This window comes from Aythya fuligula, chromosome 8, assembly GCF_009819795.1.
Source record: "Aythya fuligula isolate bAytFul2 chromosome 8, bAytFul2.pri, whole genome shotgun sequence".
Classification (NCBI taxonomy): Eukaryota; Metazoa; Chordata; class Aves; order Anseriformes; family Anatidae; genus Aythya; species Aythya fuligula.
Window position 1 is genome coordinate 10981669 of NC_045566.1, and position 23628 is coordinate 11005296.

Sequence of the window (23628 nt, forward strand, 5' to 3'; positions counted from 1 at the left end):
TTCCACTGCCAGTGCCATCCTCCTTGCACTCATAATACAATGTCTAACAGCAGCTAGTGCTATGGGACACGTTATTTTCAAAGTTGATTCAAAATATTAACTTTAAATGTACGTCATAACATTGGAAGACTCACCGTGGTTTACAGTGCAACACTGGGATGTTTAGGAAGCTTTTCCTGTTCATAGGACAGCTGTAGCAATTTGATGAACAGAGCATACATCATGGTGAGGCACAAGGGAGTCAGCATTTGAGACTGTGACAGTGGGAACTACCTCTGGAGCTCCCTGTATGCAGCACGGAGGAGATGGCAAGCTGTTCCTTGTTTAAAGGCACCAGGAACAAACGCTCTCAGTTTGCACAAGCTGCATTCCCACAATAACGAGCGGTAAGTACCATTCCTGTGGCCGGTGTGACAAACAGCAGGATTATCGTTTGTAGGACAGGTCTAGTGAGTGGGAAATCGAGGACAAGACAATGAGAACTAGCTGGTGCCACCGCCAAAGGCAAGCTTGACAGCATCCGGAGGAAAGCACCTGATGAACTCCTGGGTGCCCCTGCTCCTGGCCGAGGTTCCTGTGTTCCATTAGGCACAGGGTACACGTTTCTACTCAGACAGCAGAACTGAACTGGCTGGGATCACCAGACCTACAGGTTGTGTCTGCAGCACTCCTACAGCAGGATTTGTTGCGTTCCAGATTTTACCATGGCTCTAGGAGCAAGTTGGCTGAGCTATATACGGCAGGGAAGGCAGAGGTAGCAATGGCTGGGGGGGAGCTGAGAAGCGCCTCTGAGGAGCCCTCCGTGCCTGCAGCCATCCCAGGCAGCGCTGCAGTCACCACAGGAAGCAAGAAATGGCACTCGCATAACTCCTGCTGCAGCAGGGACAAAATGAGGACAGGCTGTGACTCCAAAGCTGAGGGAGGCCCTGGACTTTTAGATTTCCTCTTCCCAGGTCTCTGGGCTACGCAGATGAGCTCAGACCCACGAGCTCCACTGCTCTCTTGCGGGCCCTGGCAGTGTCCATCTGTTTGCTGCACTTTGCTCGGGTGATCCATCAGCAAAGCCTGTAAGGAAGGGCTGGAGATCCCAGGAGCATGCACCTCGGCAGCACCTCCAGCCCTCTCGCTTCCTCCTGCACAGGTGCCGTGGCCGTACTCCCCGGGCACCTCCCGGGAGGTCTCACCACCACCCCTGCAAGGCTGCGGTCCCTGCTCCCCACGCTCACCTGCCCCTGTGGTGGTGATGACTTTGGGCTTGCTGCGGGCGCCGTCTCCTTTGGTGGTGTAGGCAGCGACGGTGACGGAGTAGGTGGTTTCTGGCAGCAGGCCTCCAATGACCGTCTCCTGGGAGCGCGTCCACGAGGCAGCGAAGAGGCAAATGAGAAGAGCAAATCCCCATTACCAGAGTGAGCGGAAGGAGGGTGCTGGGGTCAGCGTCTCCAACAGCCACACACGGGCATGCTCGCTGGCACACGCTCATGCACGACACCCAAGCACACGTCTCGCCCCGCTGGCACCCCCATGGAGCCAACCATCGGTAACTGCCACCGCTCCACCACTCACCTGCCTCACCTCACCCTGTCTCTAACTTGGCCCTCCTGGGGACCCATGAGCAACCTGTGCACAGGAAAAGGGAACGGCCTAACCCCCATGCCCTAGAGACAGCCCCCCATGAAGGCAGACCGGGCTGGGGACGCAGCCACCCCACAGAGTAAGAGGACTGTGGAGCTGTGAACCAGAGCAGAAGCCAGTTCAGCCAGCTGTGGAAACCTCGTGGGGGCTTGTTTGGGGATTTTTGAGGTTGTGTCTTGCAGCAGAGCCGCGGGGAGAGCAGAAGGGCAAGGCAGGCAGCAGTGAGCTCGGGGAAGGAGCACCTGCAGTGCCGCTGCACCACGTTCGCCCTCCCCGCCGGGCACGGCAGGGACAGACGGGGTCAGCATGAGGCACTGGCAAGACCCGAGGGAAAACCCTGCGCTGTGGGAGGTCTGAGAGGAGGAGGCAGGGCACTGGCATCCTCACATGCTCTGGCTTCCTCTGGGCAGGAGGAGGGCACGGCTCCGCACCTCAATGCGAGATCAAAGCGCGGAGCCCGCTCCTCCCTCCTGGCCTCCAGCGGCAGCGTGGCTCGTGCCAAGCTCGGCTGGCCAGGCCCAAAAAGCTGCGAGCACAGCAGCTCTCCGCAGCTCCCCCTGAAGGGCCTTCAGCTGGGGGTGCTGTGAAAGGGACTGGGACCATTAAAACTAAGGACAAGGGCCCTGTGGTGGCTCCCAGAGCACAACCAGTCTCCCAGCACTCACTCGCACAGACACCCACGCCGTTAAAGCTGTTGATTTCCAGTCGGTGCTGCTGGTTCAGGCTTCCCTGCCCAGGCTTACTCATCAAAATCACCCTGTTACCATTGCGGAACCAGCCAGCCCAGAGGAAAAAAAAAAAAATCAACAAGCACCAACAAGAACCCCGCCAAAATCACCGTGTGAACCAGAGTCCCGTCCCACCTCCGCCCCTGCAGCACCGTGTGTGCGGGTGAGTGGACACCCAGCCCGATCGGTGCCAACGGGCCCGCGGGGGAAGCACTCACACAAAACCTGCAGACTCTGAACATCCCAAGAGAATTCACTCCTCCCAAATCCATGCAAAGAGGAATTCACACGCAAAAGCATGCCACCGGGAGCAAAGCAAGCGAGCTGGGAGGAGGGGAAGAGAGACGAGGGATGGAGGAAAGAAGGTCTGATCGCCTCGTGTAAACACAGTGCTGGCATGACAAAGCCACTCCAAGCGCGGCTCTCCCCTGGAAAGCAGGAGGAGAAATGCTTCGTGCCGGGGAAGCTCACAGCAGGGCACGTAATTGAATTGCTGACTCTAAAAAGGTCATTTTCGAGTTTGTTCCTCCAATTTTATATTTCAAAATTATGTGGGAAAAATTGGATTTAACTGTTTAAATGTGATTGTTTTCTTATTACGATCTGTGTTTCAGCCAAAGGTCATGGTTGAGAGTGTAGGTTATTTTTCATGACTACAATCAATGTGCTTTAAAGATTATATATCTAATTTTACTGTGTGACTCGGTGGGCCAACTGCTGCAGAAAGTCGGATGCACCTCCTGAGTCGATCACTTGAGCCTGCCTAAAACTGCACTGCAACAAGCTGGAAATACAGATTATGGGAAATGTCAATTGCTTTTCTGCATTTAGTAGCAATCTAAATGCCAATTTTCTCTGGATTTGCTGCTTGTGGAAGGTTTCACAATGTAACTCTCCAGCCTCATTAAGGGAGTGAAAGGGATGTTTTGACAGCACTGTGTCTACAAAATTCACAAATCGATTTACCAAACCCCTCTTTTCCAACCTGGAATACACACAAGTGGTACTTACATGGTCGACGGAGTCCTCAGCTCTCCACTGATGGGGGAGAAAGGAAGGAGGAGAGAAAAATGGAGACACAGAATTTTAAGGGGCAACGTGTAGGAAGGGGATGACAATGACGACGACGACAGCAGGGGTTAGCAGGACTGGGTGGGGGGATTATAACACTTATACGCAGAGGGTCGCTTGGCACAGGCTGTGCCAAGGGAAGGAATGGGACAGAGCAATTTTCTACATGCTGCTAGCCTGCGCGGCAGGTCTGAGATCATTCACACAAATGGGGGCAAGGAGCTTCCTTCCCATATCGATGGTGAGATCACCACTTCCTAACTTTGCAGTCGTTTCCCTTTCTGGCTTTGGTTGCACTTTTCTGCCTCTTCCACCAGCAGGAGAAAGAAAGGACAAGACTCTGGGGATCAGGGTTGCCCCACAAGCGGCAGCACTCACAGTTTTGTGGGCTGATCCCCAGTTTCTGTCCCAGTGATCCTCCAGCCACCATCTCTCGTTAAAAACTAGAGACTTCAACACACAAAACCCGCCAGGGACTGTCTGCTGGGATGTACCAATATGACCTTTACAGACCTTCAAGAAAGTGCTCTGGGGACCTCAGAAAACTGAGAAGGGTCATCTTCTGGAAACCATGAGGCTGAGATCTTACCCAGAGCTCCACACTAAGCTGTTCCTCTCCAACAGCGCCGCATGGCTTGGAGCAGGGCTACCACTGATGCCCGTACCAAGGGAACAGCTCCTCGCTCCCAATTACATGGCATCACAGCAGCAAACAGCAAACACTCATCTGGCAAGAGCAGCCCTGCAGGTAAGACTTCTACACAAAACATTTCCCAGTAAAAGATCACGTGGGATCTCAGCCATGGCAGCTCAATTATGGCTCTGGAGAGAGACCATGCAGGTTTCTGATGGGATTTGGGGTTATAAGGCATCAAAACTGAGAGGCATGCCAGCAGCGTGGTTCTTTGCGGTTGATGCACCAAAGGGAGGTTTGCAGAGATCACAGAGAGCTCTCTCAGCCAAGGTGATGCGTTACATCTCAGGTTACTGAATCTGCCTGGAGGAAGCACCGGTCGATGGGTTCAAGCACGGAGATGAAAGTGGAAGATAGGTATTATTGCCCCTGACTCACAGCGTGAGCCTTGGCAAGCCCTGCACTGAGCCTGAACCGCCAGCTGTGAAATGGCGCTCAGATCCCGACTTTCTCAGGACACTGGGAAGCCCAGCAAATGCTGCTGAAGTGCCTGGGAACCTGCTGATGCTGCGGAAGTACTAAATGGTATTAAAGCTACAAGTTGTCTTTTGTACTCAGGCTATTTGAGGTGGCTTTCACAGGCTGGAGCTTATCACAGTGGTAGAGAACTCTCCTCAGAAGTAAAATACATGGCATGCCTTCAAAATATTTGCTACTTCATTTTCTGAATTCACAAAGAAGCAGCTATGGGAGAAATGCTCCTCTAAGATTTTCTTACAGTTCACTTATTTCATGCCATACGACTGCAAAAGAATTGTCCTGCTAAGCCATCTTCAAATTTAATTTCAGCAAAGAGGTCAAGCTGTCCCTGAAGACTTCCTATAAAGTCAAAAGTCAAAGCCCTGACTGACCACTGTTGTCCCCAGAGGTCCCCTTTTTAGCACCTTGGTGTTATTTCCAGTGTTGTGTGCTCAGCTGAACCCAAGCCACTGCCGATGTCCTACCTACACCGGCCACCCCACCCCACGGCCAACAGCCACGTGCTCTGCCCTGCTATCTACAGCCTGAAAAAAATCTTGCTACAGGAAGGATGTGAGGCCTGGCGGCTCTTTCCCCCAGAAGGACACTGCTGCTCAAACACTGTTCCTGGTGGACGATGGCCGTGTGGGTGGTGGCACCCCGAGCTGCCCCAGTGCTGTCCACGTTTAGCTCCAGCAGCAGACGCTGATGCCCCACTGCAAGGAAGAGCAAGGCCACCTCACCTCGCAGCTCTCACACCGCAGCAGGGGGATTATTATCCACCAGGATATTAGGCCAACGTTTAATGTTCAGACTGTGTTTGCTCCGATGTTTCAGTGGCCTTTAATCTTGTATCAGATCAGAGTGCAGAGAAACACCTCGAGGTCTGTGCTGGAGGAGTAACAGTGAAAAGCCAGGCCTGCATAAATAGCCTGATATAAATTCAGTTTCATTATGAAAATATCATCTGCGGATCAAAACATTTCCTTCCTAAACTTGCTCAATTGCTTCTTAAATGCTGAAGATTGGTCAGTAAGACAAATTGATCTGAAAGGCCCAGGAGCTGTCATAAAAAGAATTCCGACAGCACTGTGCGCATGAGGCAGGATGGCTCAGGGAAGTGCTAAAGCTAACAGTCTGTATTTATGGCAGCTGCAATGCCTTAACGTTTCATTTTACACTTCAACACCACACAGTATAGTCATGTCTCACCAGGGAACGGCTGTTTTCCCTGACCATGGCTCTTACAAAAGACAGACTCCAGCCCTCTTGAGCAGCCCCAGCTAAGGGATGCAGATATTGGGTTTTCCTGCAGATCCTCCTCTCTGCTTCAGCAACCGTGGTGCAACAGTGAAACTCCAGATGCAAGCTCAGGGCGCTGAGCCTGTTGGATATGGAGAAGTCTGTGGGCTCCACAACTTCTTTGTCCATTACTGCAATGCCTTTTGGATTGTGCCTTTCAGTTTTGCTCCGCTCAGGAAGCAGGGTGTATCTCACCTCCACACCTAGGTGCGCACAAGCAGGAGTTGTTCCAAGCAGATCCTGATAAGGATCCCTGACTAGCACCCAGCAAAAGGGGGAGGCTGTAAATTCCTCTGTGTTACGCCTGGGGTGGGCACTGCCCAGGGAGAACAGGAGTCTCTGCTTCCCATCTTCTTTGATCTCATTCCAGCAGCTTGAAGTGCTTGCCGTTACCTCTTCCTGCTCTTCTGGTGGGACATGCATTCAGTCTCCACGCTGGATGGAGAAGTGCCACCTGCGAAGACCACACAGTCTTCCCAGAAACCTGCAGTCCTTCTTGTGGGCTGCATACATCTCCCCTGCTACAACTCTGCAGGGAGGAGGAGGTGGCAGGAGTCTCTCCACAAAACCAGACCTCCAGCTGTATCCAGCCAGCTCCCAGCAGGTGCCACAAAGTCGAGGGTAGGGGAGAAAGCACGCCCCAAAGATGTTCCACTCTGGGATGAGGATAAGCAGGCTGGAAGCAGGACACAATGATCCAACACCTAGATTCACACCAGGTTTAGCTGCTTGCCTTGGAGGGCGCAAACGAGCGGCAGGGCTCAGCCCTGCTCCTTCCAGAGGCGCTCTCCGTGCCGGGATGATCACAGCCAGGAACCTGCTCCTACAATGACAAGATGTGAAGGAGACCCAGGGCACAGAAACAAACCTTCTGCCATTGCCTGTTGTGGGACCTGGCTGAGCCACGACGGCAGGGGCTGCAGGAGGTGGTGTGGGTGGGATAGTCGCTGTCACTGGGCGCTCCTCCCCAGGAAACAGCCACTTCTGCTGGTCCATGAGTCTGTCTGTAGGAGTGAGAGCTCAGGCTAGAAGGCACACAGAAACCTGATGGAGGTCATCAGTCACAGCCGTAGAGAGGAGTGAGGAGCCTCAGCTCCATCACAGGACCTTCCAGACAGCTGATTATTCTCCCTAGGCAGGAGGCTGCAAAATAAATGTGATCTCTCCAGCACCAGGGCCCCCACTTCACTGCTGATGGTTGAATCCTTTCCGCTCCACTGGTTTTGAAAACTGAGAATCTGTATTATCTGCATAGCTAACATCTCCATTCCCTTTTCTTCTTCCTTTCATCTTCGTTTACTCTCTCTCTATTTCTCATCTTCAATCATCAGAAATCACGAGTCAGCTTTAATACCAGTGTCTTCGTACCATCTGCAGGAAGCAGATTATGTGGTATACATACCTCCTCAGCATCAGCAGACAGCCTGTCTGGGCACGAGGAGGGGTTCTGCCTACGTGTCCCGAGAATTTCTGCTCTGACCCCACGTTTTCAATCAGTTTAATTATCTCCCTGTACATCAGTTTAAATGTTAGGAATGTTTATGAGTACTGAACAGGACTCCATTACATCCCGTGACCTTCAGGGACAGGTGTACCAGTCAGTCTTTGTTTGCTTCCATTGAAAATACCTCTGGCTGTTGGCAAAGACACGTGCTGCTGTACTAAAAGATGGCAGCTCTCAGAGGGTTCTTCAGCTTCTGGAGCAGATGCATTTCACCACAAGCACAGGTCATGCCTGGCTTCTCGCTCTTTCAGGAAATGAAGAGCTCTTCTGCCAAGCCAGCGAAACCTCTTCCCTGCAGGGTCATCACTAGTTTATCCCACGAGCGACGTGACTCCTTCACAGCAGTCACTTCTGTGCAACTGTCTCATGGCCTTCGCTTCCATTCAGGAATTTCAGCAGATGCACTCAGCACAGTGTATGCCAGCACATAAATACTGCAGCAATCGAGGACTTTCCCACATAAATTCACCAAATATGAAAGACTGCTAAGTGGTTTGACAGGACAGGAAACTTCAAGCAACTCGCCTCCTTGATGACAACTGCACACACTCAGAGCCATGCAAAATCCAGCAGTCCTTGGGAAGTTTCTGGCTCTGGTACATTAGTGGCTCTGCACATTAGTGTGGGGTTCCTTCCTCTCTCCAAAATGCATATGAGTAAGGAATGAAAGCAGAACTGGCTGGGCAAGCATAAAATATGTGAAAACACCATCAAGAACACTGCCAGCTTTACCCACCTACGCTTGAGACCAACCCATTAACTCCAAACTCCAGCTGAACAACAAAGCACCATTTGTTCCAACAACATGGAAGATTATATCCTCCTGGAATAAGTACAGGGCAGCAAGTAGCTTTTCTAATGATTAAAATAAAGCAACATCTGAAACAAACAGAGATGTGCCCCAGATAACACTGCGAGGACCCTTACAGCATTTTCTCTTTAAAGTTTTCCCTTTCCACGTTATTACTGAGTTTTATCCTGCAGAATATGAATGGGGAGTAAAGCCGCCTCTGTGCGCTGCACTCCCCACTGACAAACGTATAAATGATTCACAGCTGCGTTCAGGAGATAGATCAATTAATCGTTGCAGCTCTCCAGTATTTATATTGGGCATCATTCAAGCAAGCCAGCTCTGAATCGATTACTCGTCGCTTCCAACAGCAGCAGATCCTGTACTTCATTTATACCATTATCTTTGTTGAGAACAGCACGGGTCGTGCACGACGAAGGACCCTTGCTCCAGAGAGGAGTTGTGTATCATCACAGGGCACCAAAAATTTCCCGGGACTCTGGGAAAGAGGCTAGTACCCTTTCTGGGGTCTGAACAGAGCCCATAACCATGCCTGTAGCTCTGGGTGGGAATGGGGCCCTGGCTAAGTGCCAGTGAGGTACCCAGGAGACTGCATGTATACGAGCAGAGCGTGGTATCAGGATGGCAGAAGGTGAAGCTGTTTACAGGCGATGTGGGCCTGAATCTCACCACTTTTTCTTTCAGCCTTTCCTGGACTCAGGTGGCTTCTCTTCAGTCTGGTTTCAAGAAGCAGTTCAAGGTCAAGTCCCTGCCTAGCACCAGCAGGAGGGAAGGGAAGCTCTGCTGAGCCATGCCAGGGCTGCCCAGCCTGGCAGCTGTCCCCACCTGAGGGTGCCCAACTACCCCATGCGTCCCACGGGCAGGCAGCACCCCACGGGCTCTGCCCAGAGAGGGGCTTTGCTCTGCACACAGTCAGCAGCACGAAAGCAGCAGAGCTGAGGCTTATTTACAACTCTCCAAAGGGTTATAACCTGACCAGCGAAACACAAATTGCTCCAGCTGGAGTCTGCACAGGATGAGGCAGGCAGAGAGAGGTACACGTGGGAGAAGGGGGAAGAGAGGAGCATCACCCGATACATCATCTTTCCTACAGCAGCTTTTTCCTGAGTAAACTTTTTACCAGTTTGCAAGCCACGGTCTGTGGATAAACTGCTCGCCCCGCTCAGGCAGGGCTGTGTCCCACGCTGCAGAGCTGCAAGGGGCAGCCAAGAAATGCTTGGGCCCAGCCAGCCCAGCCCTCCGCAGAGGGAAGGTGCCATGCCCACCAGCCCGCGGTCCCCGTGCCGTACCTGTGCCTCCGACAGCATGACGTCCTTGATCACTGGCTGCCCTCGGGGCTCGTTGTTTTCCAGCTTCACGTACGTGACCTGGTAGCCCCGGATCTGCCCGTGCTGCTTGTTGGAGATGGGCAGCTTCCAGCTCACCCGGATGGCGGTCGAATTCACAGACTCCACCTCCACCTTTCGTGGTGGGGCACTGGGCACTGTAACACACACGGGATGGACACTTAGCAGGCACCACGCAACTGCTGTCAGCCAGCTCTTACTCCTCTGCTACCTTCCCTCTGCCTCATTGCAAGGATGACCCTGCTGGCACGAGTCCCCTGCACCTGCCCGGGAGGTCGCACTGCGGTTTTCCAGTGTGGCCATAACCCTGACCCTGTCCCAGCGCTTCTGCTGCTCTCAGTGGGAAAGAGCAGGGCTGCGATATGCACCAATACCCCTGTAAGAGCAGCTGTGCCAGATCAGATTCATTTCTTGTCCCCCAGCAGTGGCCAGAAGCAAAGAGCAATACAAGAATATAAAGAGTATGGTAACCACCTGCAGCTCAGGGTGCCCCGAAGCGGAGGCAGGGGTTTTGAAGCCCTTTTTGCATCCTGCCTGTCACTGCACACCTCCTCCTCTCAGATCCCCTTGCGTACATCTAAACGCAGTCCAGCAGCCCCAGGTAGCACGACTGGGTGCTGAGCCTGCCTCGCGGGCAGCCCTGGTACCTGCCACCAGCCAGAGCGTGTGCATGCTCATCCCCTGCGACAGCAAGAGGTTAATGAGGGGGAAAAGCACCATCCTAAAACAATAACCCAGAGCTCAGAGACAGCAGTCACTGAACTCAGACAGATAAAGGGGCCTGTGGGGATTGTGACAGCTCTAGGGACTGTATTTCATGCACGGCTAGCTGAATGCTTTTTGATAATAAAATGAAAAATTACACTGCCCAGAAAATATCAATTTTCTTGCAAGGTGAGGCCCGTTTAAAAATATATTTATACCGTATTTACCATTTGGAAAAATTACCTCCTTATTACTTTTTGCTCTTGCATCGACTGTGACAAAAATGTCAATGCTAAAAAATTAGCCTCTTGGCTGCTCCTGGAGAGCTGCTGCCTCCCGAAGCGGCTGGGCGCGGAGCTGTGCGCTCCCTGCAGAGGGGAGGGCTGCCAGCAGAGTGCCCAGCACCCCAGAGAGGCGCCTGGGCTCCATCCTTACACCTCTGCTGCACGTCTCCTTCCACCTCCCAGCGCCCAGGAAAGTCCAGGGGTTTGGAACCCCCTCCGCCCCAATTCTCCACGCAGCAAGAAACAATCAGTATTAGATAATTAGGGATGGATAGCTGACAAGCAGACATAATGAATGCTGCTATTTCGACCAAGTAGATGGGGAAGAAACAGCTACCCAGCAGGTACGCGCAGTTTTTAAGCCGCAGGGCAATTCATTATTTTCCCCAGATGTCCTTCTTAATTGTACGTAATTAAATAAAATAGAGAAAGGAGGAATGGAGCATTTTAGCACTGTGAGGCTAGCCCAAGATACGGGAATGGAGGGGGCTGTGCTTGAGTAGTTACCTCCTCCTGGCTGGAGCAGCCTACGCTGTAATCCAGCTCACTTAGCGCAGTGACCTTGGACAAGTCGCAGGGTTTTCCTGTCCTAGCAAGGCACCTGCCCCCATGCACAGCCAGGAGCCCGAGCAAAAAGCAAGATCCTCCCTGAGAACCACAGGGAAGCTGTGTGTCAAGCTCTGCTGCCACGAGAAGGTGAGAGGCCGTGGCAGGACATGGTGCAGGGACGCTGTGGGGACACGCGAAGCTGTGTGTGTGAGCAGCCCGGCGTTTCAGGGCACACCGTCCCACTGCAGGAGGGGAAGTCGCCCTGTTATGGGAGGCGTACGCTGCATCCCAGACCCAAGAGGGCAAGTTCAATTTGTTTTCAGACGGCAGTTTAGCATTTCTCATTCCTTTAGCGTGGCTACCTATTGAGCATCAGCGTGGCAGAGGGATGTGAAATCACTCCTGACAGCTGAGCTGGAACGTCCAACCCCAGTGCCCAAAAACTGAGAGCGCTTGCTGCGACATTTCTGGGGTAGCAGCTTCCCCTGGGCTACAAGTCTGCAGAAGGAGAGCTGAAGCAAACAATGCAGGCAGCAGGAGACACACAGATGTGTTTGCCAGCCCAGGCATGCCGTCAGCCAGCATTCCCAGACACCGCTTCCAGAGCCACCGAGACGAGGGGGACAGTGGCAGTCCATTTAGGGGAACCGTAACACGTCTGGTTTCAATTTGCTACTGCCTGGGCAATGCAGAGATCATCCTTTCTTTGCCTGGATGGTGCGCCTCTTTCTCCTCCCATTAAATCTGCAGCTTCTGGGGTCAGCGTGAAGCCATGGAAGTTCCTACTGTCACCCTGAGCTCTGGCACTTTCAAAGGAAATGGCTTAAGTCATGATGACATAACTGACAGCCCTGCTAATACAAAGCAATTTCTCTTTAAAGCTGTCGTTTCCAGTAAAGTGCTCTGTACATGCGATATTCTGACTCTTGAGCGGAAGAGCAGATTTATATAAGCTGTGGCTTGCCTGGAAGCCGGGGCGGGAAGCAGCTTTCCTGCGATATCTACAAGTTTCAAATGGATTTCATTTCTCCTTCTTAGTTTGCTGGATTTCAGGTCAACAAGTAAACTTTAAGTCCTGCTCTCACAATGCGAGAAGCCTTTGGCTGGCAGAGCTCACGATGCCTTCAGGAAAAGGGAACTCACCACCATACAGCACCGGAAAGCCAAAGCACCGTGACGCCTTCACGTGCTGCCTGAAGCAGCCGACCAAAGCACTGCTCCCAGCAGCACTGCCAGGGATCACATCCCCACTCCCTCTCCCCTCTGCAAACACCTCATTTAGGGCAGCACTGGTCACCCCGGGGCAGCTGAGGGAGCAGTTCGGTAACACCTACCATCCTCGTCAGTGCGCACGTGCACGGGGATGCTCTCTGGTCCTGGCCCCACATCGGTGTGAGCCCTTACCCACACCTTGTACTCGGTCCATTTCTCCAGGTCCTTGATCTCCCAGCTGGAGTGCTCCCGTCCAATGCCATCCACCACATGCTTGGTGCTGTCATCTCCTTCCACTGCCTGGTAGGCAATGGAGTACTGGGTGATGACCCCATTGCGGCTCTGGGCAGGCGGCGGCACCCAACTTACCCGGATGGTGGTGGAGCTGGTGCTTACACACTCGACTTCTTGGGGTGGGGCGGAGGGGGCTGGGGATAAATAAATGAAGGAAGTGGGGAGATGAAGGGAAATGAGTGGAAGGACAAACCAAAATGCACAGGGAACTTTTACCCAGCCAACTGAGCACCGAACGGATGCACAAAATGCAGCCAGTAGCTTCCTGGATGTCTGCCTGCCTTCCTTGGGGGTCACCAAAGATGGCACTGGGGCAATTTGTATTTGAAGGCCTGATGAACAGCATGGGGCCAGAAATGCTCTTCTGCATCAGGGAACAGCTTCTCCCAGTGCAGTTCTGGACACTGACTTTACAAACAGCAAATAGGAGTGAAGGGAGAGAGAGAGACTGGTAAGGAGAAGGGAGATGCTCTCAGTGAGGATCTGAAGCAGATGGAAGCCAGAAGAGGCAGGAAGCTACAGAAGGCAGGAATGGCAGAAGGAGAAGCTCACACACCAGACTGCACAAAAGCCCGCTCCCAGACAAGTGAAGGAAACAACAGAGGGCAGGGAAGGCGGGTGGCTGAGGCTGGCTGGGGTGCGCCCAGGCAGAGTTTGAAATCCCGACTGTCAGCAGCGAGCAGCAGCTCACCCAGGAGGGAGCCAGGCGCCGGGCACAACCAGGAGGTAGCACGGGTGTGCTGCTCTGCACGGGTGCCTCGTACCTGCGACTGGCTGCTTCGTGCCTCCCAAACTGGCTACCTGCCTCGGCAGCTTGCTGGAGAAGGTAGGCAGGTCTTGATCCCTCCCAGGTGAAAAACCACCTGTGGTTTGAGGCAGCTTCTAAGCCCCAGCAGTGCTAACTGACCACAGGGGAGGAAGAGCATTTGGGCAGTGGATGAGGACCGGTCCTGTCCACACAGCATTGCTGGGAAAAAGAAGTGAAACAAATCTGGGGAACGAGAGGGAGCAGGAAAGGAGAGATGACTGAGGGCTGTGGCAATCTTGCAGCAGGACAATAGCTCTGTAAGGCTGGAAAAGGCACCGAACTGGGCAAGTGCCCTAGGGATGCTCTGCTCCGCCCAGTGCCCTGGCAGCATGGGAGCCCTGTCACAGGAGCAGCAGCCCCCTCATTTGGCCTGGGATGCTACGGAGATGTCACAGGGCCTCCAGTAACAGAACAGCGCAGCCTCATGCAGAGGGGTTTGTGTTGTCCAGGCTGCACCTTGCTGCCGCAGGCGGCACTCAAGAGGAGGGGAGATGTGCTCATGTGTCTATCATGAGGGCAGAAGCCAAAAGAAGGGAAGGAGCCCATGTGGTTGTGGAAGGGACAAGGGAGATGGGTGCATCCCTGGGTGCTTGCATGGAAAGCAAGAGCCCTAAGCAGAGAGGGCAGGGCACCAGCATCAAAAAAGCACACACAGTTGTTTCGAAGACGTCTGTTGCTACGAAGACATCTGGCCAAGCAATAAGGGAGTACATTAGGCATCTTGCTTTGCCATGGTGAGTGAAGGGCTGCTTTCCCCTTTTCACTGCACCCAGAAACCCAGAAATGCAGGAGGAGAAGCTGGTGCTTCTCCCCATGCTGCAGTCCTTGAAGCCATCAGTGCACCTGAGCTCGCCTTTCGGGGGCACAGGGACAGTCTGGCCTGCCTGCTCACAGGAGAACACAACCTGCATCACCCCGGACAGCAGCAGGGAGCTTAGCTAATTAAAACACCCAACAATTGTGCCTCAGTGTGCTGGGCATGGGATGGCAGTGGAAGAAGATCTGGAAAAGCTGGAGACAACCGGACCTCCAATGCCACCAGTGACCTCTGCTTGCTGGGAACAAGAGCCGCCCGCTTGCAGAGGCAGCTGCAGGCTGCTCATAACCCTCAGTGCCCACTTCTGTGCTCAGGGACTGGGACCCATCCACGGAGCCTGGGAAGAGGAAAGATGGAGGGAGAGTGGGCAGAGCTGGTGCCTGGGCAGAGCTGGGCTGTGGCTGTGGGCTGTGCTGGAGGAAAGAGAAGCCAAAGCCATGTGTGGAAGCAGGCAGTTGTCTTCCTGAGGCACGCAGAGCGGAAACGGCCCTGCGAGCTGGTGTACTGGAAGGGAGTAGGGGTAGAAAACGAATCCTCACACACTTCTGGTTAATCAAATAGAGAAGTGGCAGGGAAGAGAGTAGGAAGATACAGCACCAAAGCAACAGCAAGAGTGAATTCAGGGAAAGAATAAGACAGAGCCTGGTGGCATCCCTCAGAGGGGACAGGTGAGATGTAAGAAGCTTGGCAAGCCTTTCCTTTGCCATTGTCTATAGAGAAGCCTCTCACAGCAGAGACTTGCTCTGGCTTTGGGCCTCCACAGCACCCTTCAGGATGCAGCAGTGAGCTCCTTCTCCAAAATTTTGGCTGGCAGCACGGGCAGGTCAAACGCTGGCTGTTGACTGGGTAAGAGTCACACACATGATGTACAAGGCACAAACTCAGATAAACACTTAAAGAAAGCAAAATAAAACTTGGTAACATAAGCAGGATCAACTTAAAATGTATAAGGAGTGAAGGTGGCCCTGCTGGGGTCAGCAGAGAGCAGGCTGGGTGGCACCCACAGGCACACGGTGCAAGCACTGCCCTCTCCGAGCTGCTCCATCCAGCCTCCCCCCAGCCCTGTGCACCCCTCCAGCCCACCTACTGCTCGTGTTGGGAACAGGCAGCCTCAAATCCACCTTCAGACTTGAAGCGAGAACAGCATGTTAATGGTGAGGCCTGGTGGGCACGGAGCTGCTGCCGCTCCCCTCCTGCAGCACGCTGACTGCCTGAGGTGCTGCAGGCTCCTGGAGAACTCCCCCGTGCTCCTCAGCCCCTCGGAGCAGCCGTGCCCGTACTTTTTGCAGGGTGCCCAGCAGCTAAGCAAGCAGCTTAGCAGGAAAGATGGCCCAGGAGGCAGGTGGGAGGGTGTGAAGGGGCTCTGCACCCCTCTGGCCTTCCTGGACAAACACCCCCACTGCTCCTAAGCAGGGATGCCATGAGAAGAGCCAGCAGCAGCAATGCAGACACCTCCCTCCAGCCCATTAGTGACTCATTATCAATGATGTGCCTCCTGCCTTACCCCTGTCTGGCTTGTCAGGGCCAGGAACAGAGCCTGAAGACAGGCTCTTTGGAAAGCAGGAGTCTGTCTGCTCCTGTGGTTCGTGCCCCACCTGAACATGTCATCCTCTGAGATCTAACAGCCTTTCTCAGCACAGCCAGATGGAAGAGCGCAGGAAGGAGGCCAATTTGTAGCTGGGAGCAACAGTCTTCCCAGATTAATAAGTTTTAAGGTCACAGGGGACCAATCCAACCATCTAACACAAGGTGGTGTTAAGTGCAGACCAAAGAATTTCTACCTGGAAGTCATTTGTTGTGCACACAACTTCTGCTGAGCTAGAGCAAAGCTTTTCGAAAGACCTGTTTGACTTTGAGACCCCCAGGATGTAAGAATCCACCCTGCCCTGGGACTCCTCAACCTGCGGTGTGTCAGCCTCACTGAATAGCCCAGGAGTAACTGTCAAGCACTTTTCTTGGAGAATAAAGAGTGCCATTAGAAAGCTTGTCAAGTAGGGGCCTATAAGCCATGACCCAGCTGCTTTTTGGATAAACTGAAGAACTCTGAGGTACATCAGTGTTTTACTGGACAAACCAAGTTATTCCTGTGGCTTTGGGCTGAATCTTTTCCAGCCTGTCCCCATCTCTCTTCCTGAACAGATGTCAGAAGCTACTGCTCCACTGTCCAGTGAAGTGACAACCTTAGAAACAGACCAGTCTGAGATCTCCTGTGAGCAGCCAGCACACGGAGCAGGACATGGAAAGACGTCCACAAAGCAAAGGCTGCTCTTAGTTGGACTGTTGTGAGCCTGGAGGACTCATTTACACACAAGGCTGTCTTTGATTAACTGTGTTCAAGGATATGAGCATCCACTGATGAAATTGAGAGGCAGAGGAGTTGCTTCAGCCTTTGCCTATCAATACAAAACTTCTGAAACAGGCATACAAATCCCCCTGCTCTGAACTTGTTCTCAATGTTCAAGCATTTATAACTGCTTGATCCGAACCACTCTCCTTTTTCATACCTGTCTATCTCGCAGCACCGAGGCACCATTAGCTCACTTAACAGGGTGCAGGAATCCTTGCGACTGATATGGTAATGAAGCTGAGTTTCCCTCAAAGAGAAGGTCGTTCCAGTACTGAGCAGAGCTGCTCTTCCCTGCCCGAGCTCCCTTTCTAATGGCCGTCTCAGGCTCGCTGCTGCTGTGCATGCCAGCGCCCTCCCTGCAGGGAAGGCTGGCTGCCTTTGCCAACTGCTCACCCCACATGGCTAGTAAATCCCAGACAGACGGTGAAAACGGAAATGTCTTTTTTCCCCTTTTTAATGCTCTTTGCATAATAGCAAGCCCAAAAATCGTTAGTGAAAACGAGCTTATCGCAGGCCCTTTGATAGCCCTAATCTGCTTATGCGCAGCTCTTTGAGCTGCCAACCAGGGCAATGCGAACTCCAGCTCTGTGATCACATGGGGCAGAGTGAGGATGAAAGTGATATTGCCTGGGTCACTTCGTTATCTAGCCTCCCTATTAACTCTGCTGCAGCTTGTTCTGGTTTCCCCCAGCGCTGCAGCCTCAGAAGCAGCAGCCTGGCTTGCTCATACAACCCAAACAGCCATTCTCCCAAGCTCACTCCTCCAGCTACCCGACAGCCACGGGCACATCTGGCCTCAAAAGATGCCTCACCTTGCAACCAAGTGTATGGACCAGGGAAGGGCTCCTGGAGATGCAAGGCTGCTGGAATGGGGAGTGAAGGGGTGAAAATCCAATGGCTTGGAGACAGTCACATTTAGAGCCAGGCGAACACCCATACGCTGCCCATCCAGACAGCTCGTCTGCATGGGAGTAAATTCATAGAGATGCACAAACCCACTCAAATCAATCTCTCCAAAGCAATTTCCCAGTCTGTTTCACTCCTCCATCAGTTTTTATGAACCTACCCTTAGGGAAAGACAGCATGATCAAAGGGACATAACGAAAGAACTTACCACTTGGGTGCACCCCCTCTGCCAAAGAGCCCTGATCCAAAATCTCAGCTGACTTTCCCCATTACGCCCGTTAGCAAACTACACGCCGGCGGTCACCCAAGGGCAGAGGCACCGAGCTGCTCCGTGCCCAGGTGATGGGAACTGGACTGCTTTTGCTTTGCCTTCAGTAGGGCAGTGTCAAACACTTACTGGATTGGGCAGTTCTGGCTTCGATGGTGGGGGTGTAGACTCCTACCCCCAGCTCAGAGCGGGCACCCAGCCGGAACTTATACAGCGTGTCTGGTTTGAGACCTTCCACAGCGTATGACGAGGTTGGGTCAAACTCCACCTTTTGCTGGCAAATGAAGGGAAACACAAGTTATTTGGTGTAGTTGGAGAAGAGAGAAAAGCTGGTGCTCAGCTCCAACATTCCTCCCAACACGTGGTGTTTGCCTGTGAAATAGTGAAGCCCTCGTCCCCAAGCAGTCAAGACCTCCAACGCACCTGAACAGCCCTGACTGAAGGCTGGTTTTGCTGACACTTCACTTGGCAGACACTTATTTTTGGTAGCTTTCATGCCATTATAAAACCCAGGGGGAGGAGAGGACTATGGGACACTGCGATGCTGCCACAGCACAATGCTCACTGTGGTGCCCTGATGTCAGTGCTAATTTTGATATGCACAGAGCTGAACTTCTAGTGATCTGGCAGTAAATGTGGAAGGGCTCTCTCTAGACCAGCCTCAATCTGCTCCTGAAGTGCTCTGGAGAGTCTAGGAGCTACAGGCAGATTTTGAAGGCCATTTCAGACCCATGTGGAAGTATTTAAAGACACCAGCAGTACAGATGCATCAGGGATGGTGCCATTGCATTCTGGAACCCTTCCAGTCCCAAGCTATTACCAGCTACCTTGCTGGGAATCAACACTCACTGCTGAGGTCACTTACACAGGAGCCAGACCGAGACTGCTGGACCCCATCACACACCCGTGGGACAGAAGGAACATGGTGAAGGAAGAGTCCTGTTGTCAGCCCAGCTCAAGCAGAGCCCCTTCTCAAGCTGCTGAATGTCTGGCTCTAAGTGCTGCCGAAGCAGAGGTACTCACCTGAACGCCATCCTCTCCTTCCCAGTAGAGCAGCTCGTATTTGGTAATGCGTTCCTGAGAGGCGGGCAGCCAGGTCAGCAGGATGCGGGTGTCAGACTCTGCCTCTGCCTGGAAGTCAGCTGGCTGGGCAGGAACTGAGGACCAAACACATGGTTAGTGTCAGGAGGCAGATGCAGGGAGAAGAGTCTCATGGCTTAGCAGAGTCCATGCTTTACCTTGGGAGGATCCTCATGCCCTCCTTCTGGACCCTCCCTTCTTCCCTCTCACCAGTACAGGGCTCTTGGAATATCCTGGCCAGCAAGCAAGCACAGCTGGGACCCAGCAGGTGATTATGGGACTCATGCTTACTTCCAGACCCCGACTACATCACAGCTCCTTACTTCCACGCGTGTACTCAAACCCTGGCAAGGCTGCATAGGTGCCAACATACAAATCCAGGGCCTTGTGTCACATTTTTAGCCATCACAGCCCAGACAAAACAGCGGGCTGCGTTACTTGCACAGAGATCAATCCTAGTTCCCTGGTGCAAGCTGACAGCTTAAATCTGCCGGCTGCGGGGTGGGGATGCCACTTGGACACGCAATCATTTGAGCACCAAGTGCAGCTTTGACACCTGGTGCAGAGCAGACACACAGCTGAGCTGCACACCACTGGGGCAGGGCACGGGAGCACGGCACCTCACTCCATACGTACCCCCTTGCTGCGTTTTGACCTGGATGATGTCCGAGGGGGGCCCGTCGCCCACCGAAGTGAAGGCCAGGACACGGATGCTGTATGTGGTCCCTGTGATGAGGCTCCCCACGGTGGTGAGATGGCTGTCATCGGTGTTGTGCTTCTGCCACATGCTCAAAGGCAGATGCGGGTCGGTGGTGTAGTAAACGCGGTACCCTCGGATCTGTCCGTTCGGCTCCTCCGGCTGCTCCCACTGGACCAGCATGGTGCTGGCGCTCAGCATTCGCGCCTGGACTTTGAGGGGGGGGCTTGAAGGAGCCTGCTCTCCTGTCCGGGCCTCCACCAGCTCGCTGGGGGGACCCCTGCCAATGTTATTGACTGCAATCACCCGGAACTCGTACTCCGAGAAGGGGCTGAGCCCACCTATGCTATAGCGGGTCGTTGCCACACCGTCCACCTCCTGGAACTGACCCTCCAAGGACTTGGACTTGTACTGGATGACGTAATACGAAATGGGGTCGGAGTTGCCCGAATCCCAGGTGAGGGTCACGCTGGTAGCTGTCGTTTCAGTCACTAATGGCTCCGTTGGAGGTTTTGGCAGCGCTGCAATTGGAAGGCAGAGAGGTGCGATTTAAATAATTCAGTCAGCTCAAACCCTGCAATGTGCACGGGGATAAAAATGGAGCTGCCACCTCCCATTAACATTCTTCTTTAAAAGGCAGAAATCATTTCATACTCTAGAACATGCATTTTTATATTACCATATATTGCTTGAAGTGGTTCTTAATGGAAGGATAAACAGAGCAATCATGTTATTAGACGTGCTTGACGCACTTACCAGCAGCAGGCTAAATAAAGGTAATTCAACGGGGATGCAGGAATGTTTCTGTCATGGGGGTTCAGCTGGCAGTGGGAAGGTGCTTGCTGGGCTGGGCTGGCCCGGCCCCAGCAGCCAGGTTTACAGCTGATTTACAAAGGGATACAGTAAAGCAATCGGAGCACTGCAAGTCATCTGGAGCTACGCCCCTGCTTCCAGAGGCAGCACCCTAGGCCCCGGGGAGTTCATGGACAGTGCTGTTAGATGGGTTGATGGGGGAATGCCTTGCGAGTATTACAGTGCATGCAGGAGGGATACAGCCAGAGAAATTACCAACTTTCACATCGACTATTTCACTGGGTGGTGTGTCAAACTGCAACCAGACGACAAACTGTTACACAAGAACTCTGTGACACTGACATCTCTGAAGTGTTAATGAGAACGTAGCTACTGCAAGCAAACATTTCCAGATTTGCCATTTTACCAAAAGAACAAAGAAAGAGAGTATGCATGAGAGAGATCTGCAGAGTACACAAATACGTTAAGACAATGAGTGAATTTAAGTCTAAAGTAAGTTTAAACCTCCTACGAACCGCTCTAGTTAAAGTCATTAGTGCCTTGTAATGCAGCTGTGCATGAGGTGGGAATAGGAAAAATGCTCAGCCCAAAATCAAGGTTCCCAAGTACTTCGTTCTTCTGAGCTATCCAGAGCGAAGGTGCAGACACGACAGAGAAACCAGGAGGAAGGCAAGGGGCTGAAGTCCTGGGGTGGCAGCGGACACCACGCCAGCAGGAGGGGGAGCGAGGCAGAGCCTTCCCAGGACCAAGGGGGTAAATACCAGGACTCATCAGTGCAGTGGAGCAGCCCCCGCTTCCTCTCCACACCCAAACCACCTCCCCATCCTGCCCCTTTCTCCTGCACACCCTCGGGTAGGTACTACAACCGAGGCAACCCCTTTCCTCTGTAAGAAAACAGGCACCACGCAGCAGGCACTGTGAGCGAAGGGAGCGGTGTGTGGCTGAGGTTAAAAGCAGCCTCTGCCTAGCACCAGGGAAAGGAGAATTTGCTGTTAATCACCAGGTCAGAGGGGGCTAAGTCTCAGATCTGTGATTTGTTCAAGCAGGGGCTCGGTGCTAAAGGTGGCCACAGTGCACGAGGCGGCCTGCGAGACCAGGCAGACTCCAAGGATGACATATCTGTGAAAATCCGAGCTACAAATCAGCTGCAAGGAGAAGAGGAGAGGGACAGTGTGAGCCTGCTTGGCCCTCGATGGGAAAGGCAGGGCACGTACTTCAGCCTCCCAGCAGGCAGCTGTCTGGGCGACCTGCCCCATCCCCAGCGGTCAGCAATCAGCAGTAACGCTCCCTTTTGGGCAAGGCTACCTGTGAGACAGCGGCAGGGAGCACGTCTTAAGGACAGCAACAGAACAGGAAGAGAGGGAAAGAGGCAGAGCAGGAAGGAAAGAAAAGAAGAAAAGGTTGTGGGTTTGGGAACTTCCCTTGCAAGGTGGAAAAGTCACAGGAGAATGCAGTCAGTTGGCTGCACCCAAAACACTCTGGGGTAGGTCTACACCTTTGAAACCCACGCAAGAGGACTACAAAGAATAACTCCTTACCTTTGACAGTGATCTGGGCCGTGGCTTCAATCATGCCAAGGGAGGAGATGGCCACGCAGGTGTAGTTGGCGGACTGCATGATGTTGTTGAGCTCCAGGACGTTCCTGCCGACGGGCATCTCGTCTTCTTTGGTCAGCTCCTCCACGCCAGCCATCCACTTCACGTAGGGCATTGGAGCACCTACTGCCACGCACGTCAGGTTCACGCTCCCCCCTGGCATCACCTCGTGGTTGCTCGGAGGGATTGAGAATCGAGGAGCAACACGGCGCACTGAAACAAGGAGGAGACAGCTAGTAGGGGGACAGAAGCAGCAGCGAGCACTCAGTTGCACTGCAGGGGGACGCGAGGGGGCTTCGACAGCTTTGCCTTTCTATCCCTCGGGACGGATAAAACGAAGCGCAGAAGCTGTTCGCTGCTTTGCCAAATTGTGCACACTTTTCTCTCCTTCCTTAGCCACTGGCGTCTTATTAGAAGAACTCATTAAGGAATGGCTCAGTCCATTCCCTCCAAACATAGTCTTTTAAAATCATATTACTAACATGAAACGTTTCTCCATTTAAATTACATCCCTCTAATTAGACAGCATGCACAAATGCCAGTCACACAATCTCTATGTGCAGGGCCTACTGAAGCTCTGCAAAACAGAATTACCTGCTCAATTTATTAGCTCTAGAGTAAAGCAACCTGTCCCCTAAACCTCGCAGGGTTTGGGCAGGGGCAGCAGAAGGCTTTCTTTCTGAATTAGCACACGTGTGCTGCTAAATAAAATATAATTCCTTTCAAAATGTAACTCAGGTTCTACATTGGCTCAGAAAAAAATAGTCACCAGAGCTGCATGACATTGTCAGGGCCTGAACAGATCACCTTGCTGGGCAGGAGAGAACTAATCCTGACAGATGTGAGATCATATCCATCTTGACAGGAGAGTGCGGGGCTGGCAGAACCCTCCCCACCTTCGTGGCAGCACTTTGGGAGATGTATTCCTCCTTATTTCATTGCACAGCTTCTCTTCATATCAATCCCTCGCTAGGTATTTCATTCAAGACTTATTTGTAAGCAACTCTCAGCTACAATAAAGCTCTAAAGCTGCCTGCCATATGCATTCCCGTCAGGAAAACGACACTGAGAAATGAGGCCCCTTCTTCAGGGTTAGTGTTATGGGCCTATTTAAGCAAGGGTAGAGAAACAACTGTGCTCGGTAAATCTTTGTCTCCTCTGGGCAAGCTCATTTTAGTCTGTAGTTAAAAAGGGAAACTGCCCAAACGTGTCCTGCCCAGCAGCCCTGCCCTGCTCTAGCCTCCTCCACTGGAAGGGCAGCCCAGAGCATCGGTGGCTCTCACCCGGCTGGCACCCGAGGAGCCCTTCCCTGCCCTGACACCCCTCCAACGGGGCTGGTGGAGCTCTGGGGAAGGCGGATATGGGGCAGGAGCCTGAGCGGGGCCTGCTCACAAGACACCGTGGGCATCACCAGCCTGGGGTCTGTGCCGGCCCCGCTGCTTCCCCACGGCTGGCGCGGGTGCTGCCCCCCGGTGAGCCGCAGAGGTGGCGGTGCTGCTCGCCCAGCTGGCTGTCCCCAAACCAAACCTAGCGCTCCCTTTGATGAGTCATCCCCCAACCAACAGGCTTGCAGAAATAGACTGAAGACGGAAGCCCCCGCGCCAGCATGTACAACAGCGCTGAGGCTTCGTGATAAATGAGACAATGCTGTCAACATCGCGTGTGTACTACACGTCGTCTCGGTGACAAAACAGGGCTCATTAGCT

General features: G+C 53.0%; 1 protein-coding gene across 17 annotated transcripts in view; it reads right to left on the bottom strand.

The window, feature by feature from the left end:
* The window catches only part of PTPRF (protein tyrosine phosphatase receptor type F), a 365710-nt gene that overhangs the window by 45928 nt on the left and 296154 nt on the right, over window positions 1–23628 (bottom strand). For 9 of the 17 annotated variants that reach the window (XM_032192682.1, XM_032192676.1, XM_032192686.1 and 6 more), the window contains 8 exons: window positions 21866–22135; window positions 19454–20035; window positions 18761–18894; window positions 17867–18011; window positions 12420–12725; window positions 9491–9684; window positions 3372–3398; window positions 1227–1344 (listed from right to left, as the gene is read on the bottom strand). In XM_032192682.1, coding sequence (XP_032048573.1) covers window positions 1227–1344; window positions 3372–3398; window positions 9491–9684; window positions 12420–12725; window positions 17867–18011; window positions 18761–18894; window positions 19454–20035; window positions 21866–22135 — 1776 coding nt within the window. The remainder of the gene's footprint in view (window positions 1–1226; window positions 1345–3371; window positions 3399–9490; window positions 9685–12419; window positions 12726–17866; window positions 18012–18760; window positions 18895–19453; window positions 20036–21865; window positions 22136–23628) is intronic. The other 8 variants (XM_032192690.1, XM_032192688.1, XM_032192687.1 and 5 more) reach the window with 3 other exon arrangements.